The sequence below is a fragment of the Sarcophilus harrisii genome, chromosome 5 (assembly GCF_902635505.1).
Source record: "Sarcophilus harrisii chromosome 5, mSarHar1.11, whole genome shotgun sequence".
NCBI classification, from domain to species: Eukaryota; Metazoa; Chordata; class Mammalia; order Dasyuromorphia; family Dasyuridae; genus Sarcophilus; species Sarcophilus harrisii.
The window spans coordinates 92867460-92883116 of record NC_045430.1 but is presented as its reverse complement, the minus strand read 5'-3'; the positions used below and the strand labels follow the sequence as shown (position 1 = coordinate 92883116).

Here is a 15657-nt window from a genome sequence, read left to right as displayed (position 1 = left end):
CATCTCAGGGTCTACTGTAATAATCTTGGAATAAAGTAATGGAGTTATGTATGGGATAGTGGCAATGGCACGTGTTAGGGAAAAAACATTCTGAAAGAAGGATAAATAAGATTCAGTGGTTTGGGTGGATATAAAGGTTGGAGGATAAAAAAATATAAAAAAAAAAATTCTTGTCTCTTCACTAACCCATATCCTAATATATTTCTCACCCAGGCCCCCTTGAGCCCTTTGTTTGCCTTCTTATTCTTTTCCTGCTCTTTCTCCCTCTTCCCAGAACCCCTGTGAGAGCCTCCGGGGCCATCCTGCTGGGATGACATATGCCGCCAACATCCTACCTCACCATCCGACCAGAGGCACCTTTGAGGACTTTACCTGCTGAGCCCTGCCAGTTGTCATACCAAAGGCCTGGGAGGGAAGAGGAGGGCAAGGAAAACCTGGGGGATTAAGCTGTTCATCTGCCCTGGGGCTTACCATTGCCCCTCCCACTCCAAGGGCAGCTCCCAACTCCCTTCAAAGTTTTTCTCTTCTAGAACTGGTGGAAGGGGGTCCTGAGTCCAGTGCCCTCCTCTACTCCCTTGCCCTCCATACTCATATTTTTATTTTTAACAAACAAATAACAGAAATAAATTACAAAGAGAAAGGGCAAAGGATCCCAGGCTGTCCCTCTATGCCCTATGCTGCCTCCCCCTGCTCCTAGCCTGACCTATGTCTGTTTGAACATCCATCCTCATCCTGCTTCCACCATTCAATGAAGCTGTCCCAACAGGGAGGACATGAGTGGAAAGACTCCTTCAGGGTCTTGAATTGGGCCCCAGACAGAGAATGTACTTTAGGAGGGAGTGCTAATGGGAGAGGAGGGCTTCCCTAGCCTTAAGAGACCCTTTCAGTACGGTGTCCCCCCCTCCAATTGTAAATCACAAGGGCAGGAACTGAGGCCCCTGGCCCTCCTTCCCTTACACTTACTGGGTCCCCCTTCAGAGATCAAGGAATATCCTTGAGGGTCTTGGGACAGGACAAGGCACAGGTTTCATGCTCTGGTCCTACCTGGTCCTATCCCAAAAATGAGAGAAATTTTTGAATGGGATCCCTCATTCTCATCCCATGAAAAAAATGTAGGCACTTGATTCCCAACTCAGGGAGAGGGGAACTGGTACCTGTTTCTCTCCTAACTTCCAGTTCCTCCCTCCAGGGGTCCCTTGCATGGGACTACATCCATAAATTTTCTTATGGAACTTCCCCAATTCTTTGTCCTCTATGCCATTTGTTTCTTTCTATGACTTCATCTGCATTTTCTATTTCTATATGATAGACTCTATATTGCTATAACTCTGTATATACTCCCTTCCTTAAACTCCTGTCTGTCTGTACCCATCACCATCCCTTGTGTTTCTAAGTCCCATCCCTACTTCCTCCCAAATCTCCTTGTCTCTCTGACCATCCTACTACCAACCCCTCTGAATGCCTCCACTTGTATAAAGTATTGGACTCTCTCCTCTGATGTCTGTACTGTGTACACACATCCCCCTTGAGAAGCACAAGGAGACGACGTACGCATTGTAACTCCCTCACTGTCTTGGACATAAAGGAAGCTGTGAATCACAAGCTTTGCCTCTTTCTGGACTGCCCCCCTTCCACCCAATCTTTCTATGCTTGGAGCACTCTCTGCCCTCCCTGTAGCCTTAAGGCTTGTTCCTTTCTTTCCATCAGTCCCATTATCCCTGTTCTGACTGGGACTTTCTTCCTTGGGGAAGGGGTGGACACAGAGAATTGGCACTCAGCTCAGAGGATGGATATTCCTCTTGGACCCAAGCCAAGGAGAGTTATAGACTATGGAGTCCCTGGAACTTGGAGATAAGGCATCAGAGAAGTATAAGTTGTGGGAAACAATTCATAGCTTCTAAGGGTAGCCACTGAGAAATACATAGTTGGCTAGGAGATAGTATCCAAGTACTTTATTCCCAAGGCTATGTTGGCTAGGGTCAAATTTTCCCCACTACTGACTACTCATCCTCTCTTTCCTTACCTGGGGTCCAAGCCTACACCTCCATTTCTCAGATTTTAGGGGCAAGGTTGGACTTGGTAAAAAGATAGGACTAGAGGAAGAGTTGGGAGCTCATGCTGTTACCCCACCTGCCCATCCTCCCCCCCCTGAGAAATAATAGGTTTGCGCCTTCCATTCATCTTTCTCAGACTATTTCAGATGGTCCAGAAACATCACTTCCATCCTAAAGTCCTCTTGTGGGGGACTGGGGAAGGCCCCAGCCAACATAGACTCTGATGTTGAGGATGAGGCCTCTGACATAATTCCAGGAGATATTTGTTCTCCCCTCTCCATCCCATTCATTGGGAAAATGGGTAGGGATTAGGGAAGAAGACACTGCTGGGAGTCCATAAACACTTGGTTCCTGGTAGTCACTTGGATAGAGGGCAGATCTCCTTGTAGAGAAACAGGAGGTAGTAAAGGAGCAGCAGTGGTGGCAGCAAGCAGGACTGTGGATGAGACACTCTTCTGGTATAATAAACTGGGTTTCAACCACCTCCCCTCACCGTGTTGTTATTCATTGTTCATTAATTGGTTCAACAAGTGTATGCGTTAAACACCCCCTGGCACTTTGCTTAAAATACTGCTGGATTTGGCACTAGGGGAAGAAAGAATCCTTGGAGGGCCTGGATGACCCTTTTTAGTCCAAACATCTTTCTTCTGTTGAGCTAGGGCTTTCTAACAAAGGATCAAAAATGAGTTTGACACTCCCCAACTGTGCGACCCTGGGCAAGTCACTTAAACCCCAATTGCCTCAGAAAAGAAAAGTGAGTTTGAGTTTCAGAGCATAAAAAGAGAAGATGGATGAGGGAGATTCCCCAAAAAAGACTCTGCCAGAATGGATACCAGCTTGGCTCTAGATTAAATAACAGCACCTACGTGAACTTTTATACTCTATAAAAAGCTACATGAAAATTTTCATTGGAACATCACAATAATTGTGTAACGCAAATTGCAAATATGAATCTCCCCGTTTTATAGGGAACTGTGGCTTGGGGAGTGAACAGCTCAGGGTCACACACAGCTAGTAAGTTAGACTCAATTTTAAGTCAGGTCTTCGCGGCCCTGGGTCCAGTAAAGATCGGGAGCGAGGCGGATGTAAGAGTTAGTAGTTGGTGGGGAAGACGGGGTCTTAATACAAAAGAGCTTGGAGAAAGGAGTTCTAGTTCAAGCGCCCCATTTCTCAGCTGTGAGCCCGGAACTCCTGCCCAAAGTTTTCAAAGCACTTTCCCCTAAAGAGACCCAAGTAGCTGCTAAAGTGGTCCGGCACGCAGGGAGGAGGGGCTTGTGCACGGTCTTGGAGACCCGTCTGTGCGACTTCAGCCAAGCCTTCCTTGCGGGAGTCAGGCAAACCCTAAATTCGAACCCAGGCACAGGCATCTGACCTTGGGCAAACTTGCTAGCGCGCCCGCGTCAGTTTCCTCATCTGTAAAACGCCGTGATTATACAGCGCCTGTCGCTCCAGGGCTGTTGCAAACCATACCGCGCCGTATCAGCACTAGCCAGCGAAATCACGGGGCCTCAGTTTTCTCATCTGCAAAAGGGGAGATCGAGAGCCTCGTCCGCCTCCTTCAGGAGAAGAAATGAGAGCCTGTGAGGCTATCAGAGCGTTTCTAAGCACTGCACACTGGGGATGTGTCATGCAAGTGCAGTTATCCCAAGGTCACCGCCGCCAGGCCGGGCCCGCCATCCATCCCTGCTAGGACCGGCTAAGGCTAAGTATTCGCCGCGCTCCGGACCTGGAGGCTCCGCGCCTGGCCGCCCTCCGGCCGGCAGGGGGCGCGATTCGGGGCCCCTCTCTCCTCGGCTCCTTCTCGCTGGTTTCTCCTCCCAGGGCTAGGAGGCCAAGAGTAGGAGAACTCCCTCCTAGCTTTTTCCGCCACCCCTTCTAGCCCGCAGTCTCGTTACCCGAAGCCTCCCAGTTCCTATCCTAGGCGGGCTCTGGAGATTGAGTCGAAAGAGGGCGGGGGGTTGAAGGGGGACTGAGGGGGGGGAAGGGAAAGTGGCAGAGAAAGGGGGAGTTCCGGTTCCGGTTCTTTGTGCGGCGGCGGCAGCGGCTCCGGGGGAAGATGGCGGCCCGGGCTGGTTTCCAGTCAGTGGCTCCGAGCGGCGGCGCTGGAGCTGCGTCAGGGGCGGGCGCAGCGGCCGCTCTGGGCCCGGGTGGGACCCCGGGGCCCCCAGTGCGAATGGGCCCGGCACCTGGCCAAGGGCTCTACCGCTCCCCGATGCCCGGAGCAGCCTATCCGGTGAGTGGGGGCGGGGAAGGGGGCAGGAGGAGGGGCGCGCGGACAGGGGGGCGGAACCTGCGAGTGAGTGGCAGAAAGGGCCGGGGTAGGGATGGGGGCTAATGGAGGTAGGGGTGGGAGAGGGTGGAAGGGGGCGAGCGGGGGAGAAGATGAGGGGGAAAGGATGGAGAAGTAAAGGACTATTGGTATTGGTACCCAGAGGGCGGGAAGGAAGGACGGGATTTGGGATGCTCTTGGGGGAGGCAGCTTGAAGAGTGGATGGAGGGAGCAACAGAACCGGGGGCCGATGGTCTTGCCCCGTCCCTCCCCATGTGGGATTAGGGAGGCCTGCAAGGTGGGAAAAAAATTCAAGAGTGGACAGAGAGCCAAGGATCTGGGTTCAAATCCCGGCCCTGCCCTTTTACACCTGACCTTGGGCAAGTTTACTTCTCCCTTCCAACCTCAGCTTCCTCATCTGTAAAACGAAGGTTCTGTCTAGCTCCCAGTTAGTTCATAGGATTAATTTCCTCAATACCTCTGGGTACATTGCTGGGGTTCCTTGTTAAAGTCGGGGAGATGGGCATGGTGATCTCTAAGGTCCAGCCCAGCTCTTAACAGTCTGTGGTTCTGTTTACTTGGAAAGACATGGAGTTAGGTAATAAAGGAAAGTGTGAATAGGAAAAAGATTAAGAACTCCTGTGGGATGGGGAGTCCATGCAACCCTGATAATTGCTGAAGGACTAGTTGTCGGAGAGAGATTAACTGGAGGAGAAGAACCCCAAAGAGAAGAAAGGCAGGTTGACATGGAGACTCAAGGGATAGAGGTAACAAGGAAACAAGGAGGCATCCTTCCTTCATTAAAGGAGGTAGAAGAGAACCTGAAATGGCAGTTTGGGGTTAAATTAGACAAAAGTTTATCTTGGTGTCATTCCTTGGCCTTTTATTTTTTATTTTTATTTTTTTTTTATTTGGACTTTTGGGTAGCCCCTTTCTTTGGAGTAGGATTCTGGGTGAAGAAAGCCCCAGCTAGCGAACATTTATAAGGTTCGGGGTTCTTGCTGTTTTTTTCCCCAGAGCCTTTCACTAAGATAACACAATATTCAATGCGCCCCCCCCCCCCTTTCCCTTCCATAATTTGGACAGCTATAACATCCCGATGTTGTGTTCCATCTACAGCGTCCAGGCATGTTGCCAGGGAGCCGTATGACACCTCAGGGACCTTCTATGGGACCTCCTGGCTATGGGGGGAACCCTTCAGTTCGACCTGGTCTGGCCCAGTCAGGAATAGATCAGTCCCGAAAGAGACCAGCTCCTCAACAGATTCAGCAGGTCCAGCAACAGGCAGTCCAGAATCGAAATCACAAGTAAGACTTGGAGAGGGTAAAAGGAATTTTGTGGAGACTTAGGTGGAAAGGGCAGCAGAAATTGGGGAGTATGTCACCAAACCTGTGGAACATAATTCTTTTCCTATGAAACAACTTTATCTAAGTTGGCCATGGAATAGGGGGATTTTTCTCTGCTCTGAAATAAGCTTTTCAGTCCCTGGGCTTCCTTTTTCTTCTTTCTTATGCATTCATATGGGGATGCTGCTCTCCCCATTTTCAGGTTCTGGTTATTTCCATCCCAACCTAATAACAGTGTTTATTCTGAACAGTGCAAAGAAAAAGAAGATGGCTGACAAAATTCTACCTCAAAGGGTGAGTCCAGCACATCTTCCCCCTGTCCACAGTATCCCTAGGGCCATTAGCAGCTGTGAGTTTGAAAGCAAATGTTATCTATCTCACTATATCTTACTGCCCTTTAGATTCGTGAGTTGGTACCAGAATCCCAGGCCTATATGGATCTCTTGGCTTTTGAAAGGAAACTGGATCAGACCATCATGAGGAAACGACTAGATATCCAGGAAGCCTTAAAACGACCTATCAAGGTACAGGAAACTCCTGGGCAAAGAGCCAAGACAGAGGGATTCAAGAACCTTCATCACTCTTAAGAATGAGAAATTTAAAACTCCATATAGATCCCTCAGGCATTTAACTTTCCCCTCTTCCCTTTTGCCTAATAGCTAATTTTATTAGAAGTAAAAAAAATAACAAAAAAGGAGAGGAGAGCTCACTATTTCATCAGAAATCTTTGTCTTTTCCATGTCACTGTTGTAAATGCTTCCTTTACCCAGGAACCCAGTTGGCACTGTGAATATCCTTGTTTGTCTTACATCTTTATACATTCAGGGCTGGTTGCCCATTCACTTCTCCTAATTGGAATCTCTACCCCACCCCAAGGGACTAAGCAGTTAGCAATTTAGTTTGATAGAATTAAATGGTTAGAGCATAGTATTGTTTTCAAAGTTCTATACTAATCTTTGTTTCCACCCCCTTCAGCAAAAACGGAAACTTCGTATTTTCATTTCGAATACTTTCAATCCAGCTAAATCAGATGCTGAAGATGGGGAAGGAACTGTGGCTTCCTGGGAGCTTCGGGTGGAAGGGCGGCTCCTCGAGGATGTGAGTGAAGTTAACATACTGGCAGGGACTGGGGGTGGGGGCATCTAGAGAAGAGCAGTGTCTTTCTGGTCTCCAGGGACCCTGAATGGTGCTCACAACTCCTTTCCAGAGCAGCAGGGAGAGGGACGTTCGGCTCCTTGCGTTGGAAGACAATGGCTCTTTGTGTGCAGCTCCCACAGCTTTGGCCTTCACTGCCATATCGTGTTGAGAACACTATTGTCCTGTGATCTGATTTGCTGTTCACTTCCCCCCTCGGCTCGTTCTGGCCATTAATGGTTTCCCAGGTTTCTGCTGATTACCTTGGTTTGGGCTTATTTATCAAGTGAGTTTGCAGGTTTTTTCCCCCATGTGGCGTTTCAGGCCATGACTTCCTGTCTGAATCCTTAAGATCCTTAATTCCCACTGTGTGATTTCCCTCCTCTCTGCTGTTGCTGAAAACACATTTTGATTTAGAATAGGCAGATTTCTCTTGACATGCCATTCATAATTTCATGCTGAACACCAACTGGGGGGGGGGGGGTTATAGCCCCTAGATCTCCCACCCCACTTGCTTCATTGGGAAGTTCATGGTTTCTTCATTATGTTCCATTGTTTACCTCTTAGCCTGTTTTCAGCCATGGTGACTATAAAGCCAAGCTATTTTGAGCGAATTTTGCACAGAGAATTGGAGCTCTGATATCAGAGCTTCTTTTCCATATACATAAATGCATTCCATCTGCTTGTGTCCTGGTAAAACTGTTTTTGTTCTTGCTGCTATTGCTCATGATTCACTTTTCCCTCCAGTCAGACTTTATTCTCCTCGAATTTATTCTGTTTCTAAACGTGGATATTAGAATTCCTTGCCTCATTCCCAGAAGTATTTTTCCCCTTGGGAGTGGGGTGGGTGAATAAATGACCATGTATATGTTACCAATTATTTTTTCAAGGTTTCAATGTCACTATGACTTATTTTGCCCAAGACATCAACCTGCCATGCTCCAATAAAAATATTTGGAAATCATTTCTTCTGATTCCATTTGGCTTGAACTGATCCCAGTATCATTGTGGGTTCTTTGGCCATAGGCCTTGTTTTGGACATTTTCTAGTTTTTCTTCCCTAATGACTTTTCTCTTCTGCTCTTCTTCAGTCAGCTCTGTCTAAATATGATGCTACCAAACAGAAGCGTAAATTCTCCTCCTTCTTTAAGTCTTTGGTGATTGAGCTGGACAAAGATTTATACGGGCCAGACAACCACCTGGTGGAAGTGAGTAGCTCATTTGTCCAGGTTGTGACATGGATGGGGCTGAGGGAACTGGGAACCGAGTCTGGAATACCTAAGATAGTGGGAGAGAAATGTAAATTAAAGAGATTGTCCAAGGTATACCTTAACCTCTACACCGAATGTTTATCCTTTGTAGTTTATGCATTGACCTCTAGGGGGCACCATCTCAGACAGGAGAGCTTGTTCATTCCAAGGCTAGAAGACACCTTTAACATTTTGCTTTTTAGGACCTTTTAGGCATATAAAAGTTCTGCTTTCTCCTTCTCTCTTTTGCTCACCCCGATTCCTTCTCCTCTTTCTACTCTTTCCTCCCCCAACCTTGAAATCTTCTTGATTATGCCTGTTTCTAAGGCCAGCTCCCCATCCTGCTTGCTACCTTTGAGATCATGTGTCACTTTAAAATCCATTTATGGTTCTTCCTGGGGGAAATTATTATAGCTTATGGTGTCATTTGGCACAATAGAAGTTTTTTCTCCTTGAATACATCTTTCTCAGTTCTGGGCTTTTCACATTAACCTCTGGCCCTTTCTAGCTATTATTGCAGAGAGTTTTTCTAACTCTACAGACAATGAGTAATTATGATAAAAATTATTTATTATCTATCTAGTTGTAAGTGCTGCCCTGTTAGTTGTTGTATAGATCATATAAGAAACATGGCTATTCCCTTGGATAGCCACCACGTCAAAATAGAATGGATGGTTCATCACATCTATAACTCCAGATAGAGCCTTCCACCACTTTTTAAAAAAACTGGACCTGTGACTTTATTGCTGTAGAGTACTCATGAGGAATTTTCCTCTGCTAATGCAGATCAGTGCAAACTCTGAAACTTTGAGTCTTAAGAGAATTTCTTGAAGAATTGAGAAGTTAAATGATTCACTCAGCATCACATGTCTGGTGTGTGCCAGATGAGAATTAAATCCAGGTCTTAACTGATGCTAGTTCTTTCTCCATTATTTCACTTCATTCTTTGCCAATACACAATTAGCTCCTTATTTTCTTCTACCTTGAACTTCTTGGCTATAATGAGGAGCAAAGAGAGCTGATGGCATTAAGGGTCTTAGGCTCTCTAGCAGTGAGTGAATATCAATTGAAGTTGCAAGAGACATATCCAAGCACCAGGAGTTTAGGAGATAGAACATATGTGGACCTTATTCACAAAAAGCTCACTGTCTAAGAAGCAAGAATCAACAGAAAGCTACATATTTCCAGCAAATTCATCCTTTTTGTATTTTCTATTTGGGAATGAAACTTTGTTTAGCTTTATGCTCATATCATATAAAGCAAACTTTAATAAGTTAGCTAGACCAAATTAAAAGTGAAGCATTTTGCAAAAAAAAAAAAATTTCAGTCACTAAAGTTGTTTGTTTTTGATTGCCCTCCATTACCATTCCCTTTCAATACCACAGAAAGATTGATTTGAATATAATTATTAACAGAAGCAGTTTTCTGGGAAATGACTGCAGTGTAAAAAATCCCCAAAAAACATTATCACTGTTCTTCCTTTGGGAGAGCAGCCCCTAATACATTTCTCTCTTTAGTGGCACAGGACTGCTACCACTCAAGAGACAGATGGCTTCCAGGTGAAGCGGCCAGGAGATGTAAATGTTCGTTGCACTGTTTTGCTGATGCTAGATTACCAGGTATTGTGGGGGGAAGAGTCCTTTTTTCATAGGCCCATCTCGTCACCTATTCATAATTCTAGGTAAACTATGAGTCATCTCTTCCTCACCCATCTCTCCCAAGTTTTTGAATGTATAAAGAAGCTTGACTTATTTCTTCTACATTTTCTTGTTATCCTTGTGTCTCTATAGCCTCCTCAGTTTAAATTGGATCCCCGTCTGGCCCGGCTTTTGGGTATTCATACCCAGACACGTCCAGTGATTATTCAAGCACTGTGGCAGTACATCAAGACTCATAAGCTTCAGGATCCCCATGAACGGGAGTTTGTTATCTGTGACAAATACCTCCAGCAGGTGAGTGAGGATTCTGCTCTTCAGTTAGAGTTCACTGTGTTCTGGCTGATAGCCCTATTTATCCTCAGCCTTAAATTGCTTCTTCTTGTAGATATTCGAGTCACAACGGATGAAGTTCTCAGAGATCCCCCAGCGGCTCCATGCCTTGCTTATGCCACCAGAGCCCATCATCATTAATCACGTCATCAGGTGGGGGCATGGTAGCAACAAGACAAGACATTTCTTTGCTGAAGAGTGAGGGACTGGAGGGTGGGAGGATTCGAGCCTTCTTTTTCCTGTAAGGAGAAGGCAGGAGCTGAAGTTTGGCACTTTCTCCATTTTCCCCTTTCATTCTTGGACAGATGTTGAATGCGGAGGGCATCTCCAGAGCCTTATAGCCTTAAAGTAACTTTTTTCTATAGTTGAGGCTGGGACTATTTTCCAGGTTTCATTGCTTCAGTTTGGTTCTGTTTCTCCCACTGGGGTACCATTATCCAGCATGTAACCCAAGGTTCTGCAAACAATGCCTGAGTCGTGTGAATTGGATCACTAAAAGCTAGACTGTTCTGAGCTCAGAGATGCAGAATTAGGAGCATCTTTTTGGACCTCAGTTTCTGAATTTTTTGAGGCATTCCCTTCATCACACCACTGTGATTTCTTGCCCAGCGTTGACCCCAATGACCAGAAGAAGACTGCCTGTTATGACATTGATGTGGAAGTGGATGATACCCTCAAGACTCAGATGAACTCCTTCTTGCTATCTACTGCAAGCCAGCAGGAAATTGCTGCTCTAGACAACAAGGTAGGAGCTTCTGTCCAGGGACTTTGGGTGCCACGGGCCTTCTAGCCAAAGGTACTAGGCCAGGTTTGCCTCTTCATAGACTTCAAGACCACTCTACAGACTTCTCTGCTTCAGATTTTGTTGTGACAGCGGTGGATTGAAGGTTCACTGTGTACATAGCTGGGTAATGCTCTCCAGCAGACTATCAAAGTTTGGAAATCATGAAGGAGCAACTGCCTTTAAACCTTGGAGAGCAATCATAGTATAGGAAAAAGTGCTCTCAGCTAAGGTCAGAAGACCTGTGTTGTAATCTTGATTTTGCTACTTCTTGAATGTCTGGCCTTACATATATGAAATCATTTCACATCTCTGACCTTCAGTTTCCCTAATCTGTAAAGTGGGACTTATACCATCTGCCCCATTTGCCTGTTGTGAAATCAAAGGAAATATTGTGTATTTTGTAAGCTGTCAAGCATTATGCAAAAAAGGTGTTATTCATAAGAAAAAACATAATCTTCCTAAATCCAGCCTGTTTTAAGCATATCCTTATCTTTAGATCCATGAGACAATAGAGACCATCAACCAACTGAAAACCCAGAGAGAGTTCATGCTGAGTTTTGCAAGAGATCCCCAAGGCTTCATCAATGACTGGCTTCAGTCCCAGTGCCGGGATCTGAAGGTAACACATTCAGACAGGAATCACAAATGTACCTCATTTCTTCTGGGATAGGAAGAGGAGAGTTAGCTATGGGGATCAGTTCTAAAGATTTCATGCTCTTTAATTTTAGGCCAGGAATTAGACAATTAACAGATATTATTGAATTGCCTGCTATGAAGCCAGCACTGCTAGGTGCCATGGGTGACAGTAGAAGTATTCAGTGTGGTTCTTGATCTACCTGGAGAGGCATAATCCATATATGTAAAGCGACAGTAATAAACACAAAACAGTATATAATTAAATTAAGTGGTAGAGATTGTTGTGAGTGAAGCACTTTGAAAATCTTAAAGCTTTATGTAAATGTGAATTGTCCTCGGAATTCAGAGGAGAATGAGATCAAAGAAGTTTGGGTTAGTCAGGGATGCCTCATGGGAAAGATGGAACGTGGTTTGGGTCTTACAGGATAAGTTGAATTTGTATTGGGAGTGGAAGAGCATTTAAAGGAAGGAGGAACTGTGGACCAAGTCTGACCACTGTGAGATCTGTGGGATAGTTCAGAGATTTACTTGTCTAAAATAGGTAATAAGTAAAATAAGGTTGGGTAGGTTGGTTATAGAGAAGTCCTTTGAAAATTAGGAAGAGATGTTTAGATCATAGAATTAGAAATAATGAGCCATTCAAGATGTTTGAGTATGAGAAGGACAAGACAAATAGCATTTAAGAATTCTTACTCTAGTGTAAAGTCAAGGAGTGTGCACCAGTGAGGCTGTTAGAAATAAAACAAGTGTGAGGTGATGGCTTAAACTAAGAAGGAGTCTGCACTTCTCTAGACCATGACTGATGTAGTGGGTAATCCGGAGGAGGAACGCCGAGCTGAGTTCTACTTCCAGCCATGGGCTCAGGAGGCTGTGTGCAGATACTTCTACTCTAAGGTAGGTACCTGAGAAAACCAAAAAAGAACTGACAAGGAAAAAGGGGCCTGGGCCTGTTGCTTCCCTAGTGGAAGTCAGGGGTGTCAGGTCCCAGCCTAGAGACCTGCTTGCCCCTAGCCTCCCTCTCCTTTCCCTCCCAGGTGCAACAGAGACGGCAGGAACTGGAGCAGGCCTTGGGCATCCGAAATACATAAGGGCCCTTCTCCATCCTCAGCCCGGCCACACCAATTCTTCGTTTAGGCTCTCATGCCTCCCCATAGCACCTGCCCTAGTCTTGCTTGGGGGTCCCCTGAGGAAGCTGCTGGTTGAAGGATGACACCAAGATGAAGAGGGTCCCACATTTCTGTCTCAAGAGAAAATATTCTCTCCTCCCCTGTCTCTCAAACTCCCCTTTGCCTCACAAAACTCCCATGTGCCTCTCCCTTTTCCTGGTCTACATAGGACCTCTAGTTAGTATTAATTAGTAAGAGAACTTATAGTGGTAATCAATGCTCTGAATGGATTGGGCCTAAGGCCAAGTGATCTTCAAGAGAAACAACTAAACTCATCTTGCCCTTATGTGACCTCAGATTAAGGGGCTGTAGCCCCTTTTTCCAGATTTGGACTGGGGGACATTCTATAAGTTAGTTGGGTTTTGATTGTTCCTATATAGAATCCCATTTTCTTTCCTTTTATTAGTTTGACACAAACTCTACTCTTAATGGGATGTTTTGGGACCCATGGGAGCTTTTAGACCACTTGACCTATTTGAGCCCTAGGCTGTGTTCCTGGGATGGTCTGCTGGCTTAGCTCTTCCATGAGTCCCCCATGTAGGGATTCACATCAGTATTAAGAGTTTGTTCCCTGACGGCTGGTCTTACCTGGCACACTCCCAATAGCTGCTGCTTTTTCTTAGGATTCCTCCTAAGCCAGGGCATTTGGGCTGGGAGCCCTGCCTTTCCCCCACATCCATTCCCCTGTGTGTTGTCACTGCCAGCAAAGGCATCCATTCCTTCTAGCTATTGCTTGGAGATGTGGCCACCAACTCTCCCAGTCCACCTTTTCCCTAGTAGAGAGAGACCCCTCAAACCCAATAAATAAAAGCCCTGGGCCATCTGTTTCCTTGTCCTTTGTCCCCTTTAATTGTATCCCATAGTGGGTCCTGGGGACATTGGGCAATGAGAGAGCCCAGGGCTGGAGAGCGGCTCTTTGTTGGGTTTGTGACTCTCTCTAGCCCTGATCCCAATTGAAATTCTTCAGCCTCTCAGGTAGGCAGCAGGGCCAGGGGTCTGGCCCAGTGGAGCTGAGATGGTCTTGCATCCTTCCAGGAAAGCCCCATTTCCTTTTCCAGGTTGAATATTTCCTTTAAGTTAGCATATCTCAGGCTCGCAGACTCAACACAGCAGGGTGGGAGAGCAGCAGGTACAGAAGGGGTGTTGGGTTTGGTATCAGCTCCAAAACCCCACAGAACTGACAGACTCCTGCCTCCCCACCCCTCCTCAGGCTCCTGCGAGTACACCCTCCTCCATGCCTACTCCACATCGGATGGCAGCGGAATCTCCCCATTACCCCTCTGAAAAGCTTCCCTTACACTATTACAATAACACCTCACAAACCTCTGTTGGGGGAGGGCAGCTGAGCCCTGATCCCACTCCTGGCCAGGACCACGTGCAGGAAGCTCAGACACGGGCCTTCCTCCCACCACTTAGGCAGTGTCCTTGTTGCAGATAACTTTTTATTAACTGAATATTATGTTTTTTCATGGACCAAAATTTTTTTTTGTACTGTCCCCTTATAGATGTCACCCAGTTTTAATAAAAGCATCTTCTGAAGGATGGGTTTCCCCTTTTTGATAGAGAACTCTTAATCACTCAATGCCCTCTTGTCTACTACCAATTACTCTACAGGGAAAGGGAGCCTAAACACTTTAAAAGGACTAAAAAACTTTGAGGCATTCAGTACTTCTCAGGATTAGTTGCAGGTATGGAAGGAAATTTGAGGAAGGAGGCCACAATCCATCAGCTGTGATTGACCCCATCTTCCTCAAGGTTCTTAACATCTGAAGTCTGATTTGTGCCAGTCCCAGTCTCCTCACAATTTGCCCTTCTTCCTTGACCTTCCCTAGCTTCCTCTGAAGCCTTTGATTCCTTAGGTTACCAGAGTTAGCTCCTGGAATTCCCTATCCTGGGGGTGGGCTGTCATTACTTGAAGAGTTTTGCTTTCCAGGTCATTTTAAGGCTCCTGTGTAGCCTCTTACTATTAGTTTTTTTTGTCTTAAGGCTTCCCTTTTTAATGGCCTGGAGGATACAATTCACATTTAAGGTTTGGAAGTAGGAACCTGTTATTTTTTTTTTTATTTAAAGTGAACTAATCACCCAAGAGTCAGAAGAATTCCTCAGGAGTTAGTTACTAAACTCAAAATATATTCACCTACATTGACATTCCCCACAATCAACTCTAATTATTTGTCTGGCATATTGTCCTTTCCTTCTACCAATTTGGTTCTGGGCTGCTGAGGTAGGACCACAAGAAGAAAGGGGATCAGTCTGTTAATAATTCCATCTCAAATTAAGCAACTTTTGTTGTTTCTCTGCTTCCCTGCCTTAGTAGAGTTGGCCAAGCTGCTGATACAATTAAATGGGGTACTATAATCTAATAAACCTAATAATAAATATCTAATAATAAAATAATGTTAGATTATAGTTCTTACACCAAATCTTAAAACCTTTATCAGGTCTGAATAGGGAGGTAGCTTGGTGGGAGGGGTCAGTGACATTGGAACAGGGCAGGGTCTTATGTGCTGGCCATTAAGTTGTATTAAATACCATTTTCTTAGCTATAGATAAATAATTTGCAGTTTGGCCTTTTTTAAAGAGTCCTACTTATACCAGAAACTAGGAGTGATGTACGGGGCCAGTTCTGACTTTTAGATCTTAATTCATCTTTATCCCTGCCCTACTCTCCCTGAGATGACTCAGGGTAGGAGAAGAAAGGAATCAAGTAGAGAATGTTGGCAATCAAATCAAGGGAAGGAACTAAGAACTGTGTGCTAAGCATTGTTACAAATATTTGGTCTTCACAACAACTCTCATTCTTACTTTAAAGCTAGAGAGATTGAGACAAGCAGAAGTCAAGTGGCTTGTCCAGAGTCATTTTTGCTTAGACTGCCACCTCCTACTGCCTGTGGGGTCAAGACAGAAGTAGAAGGGAGCTAGATGTGGGCATTCACCTGTACTCTGGTGCTTCTTACCCTGGGAAGGAAGTGGAGGTGGTCCAGTCACAGAACTACTCTGCCTGCCTTTGCCTTTCCTCCAATGCTTCCAG

The 15657-nt window shown here is 45.7% G+C and overlaps 2 protein-coding genes across 4 annotated transcripts in view; both read left to right on the top strand.

Moving 5' to 3' along the window:
- ASIC1 (acid sensing ion channel subunit 1) overlaps positions 1–642 on the top strand; it is a 30885-nt gene extending 30243 nt beyond the window's left edge. For both annotated transcript variants that reach the window (XM_031937921.1, XM_012550444.3), the window contains one exon: positions 275–642. In XM_031937921.1, the coding sequence (XP_031793781.1) occupies positions 275–379 (105 nt within the window). In that variant the 3' untranslated portion in view covers positions 380–642. The remainder of the gene's footprint in view (positions 1–274) is intronic.
- Positions 643–4048: 3406 nt separating this feature from the next.
- SMARCD1 (SWI/SNF related, matrix associated, actin dependent regulator of chromatin, subfamily d, member 1) lies at positions 4049–14168 on the top strand. Of its 2 annotated transcripts, none has more exons than XM_031937922.1 (13): positions 4049–4287; positions 5443–5630; positions 5921–5963; positions 6071–6193; positions 6645–6767; positions 7894–8010; positions 9570–9671; positions 9843–10004; positions 10096–10193; positions 10650–10785; positions 11321–11443; positions 12253–12354; positions 12495–14168. In XM_031937922.1, the coding sequence occupies exons 1-13, from the start codon at positions 4111–4113 to the stop codon at positions 12546–12548; spliced, it is 1548 nt and encodes a 515-aa protein (XP_031793782.1). In that variant the 5' UTR covers positions 4049–4110; the 3' UTR covers positions 12549–14168. The 2 variants fall into 2 exon arrangements, with proteins under 2 accessions (XP_031793782.1, XP_031793783.1); XM_031937923.1 differs by lacking the exon at positions 4049–4287 and adding an exon at positions 4734–5090.
- Positions 14169–15657: the final 1489 nt, after the last annotated feature.

Excerpts from the sequence above, each read along its gene's own strand:
- SMARCD1 (XM_031937922.1), top strand. The coding sequence starts at position 4,111 with ATGGCGGCCCGGGCTGGTTTCCAGTCAGTGGCTCCGAGCGGCGGCGCT. Across the intron at positions 6,194-6,644 it reads CCTTAAAACGACCTATCAAG|CAAAAACGGAAACTTCGTAT; the intron begins GTACAGGAAACT and ends CACCCCCTTCAG. Across the intron at positions 8,011-9,569 it reads CAGACAACCACCTGGTGGAA|TGGCACAGGACTGCTACCAC; the intron begins GTGAGTAGCTCA and ends TTCTCTCTTTAG.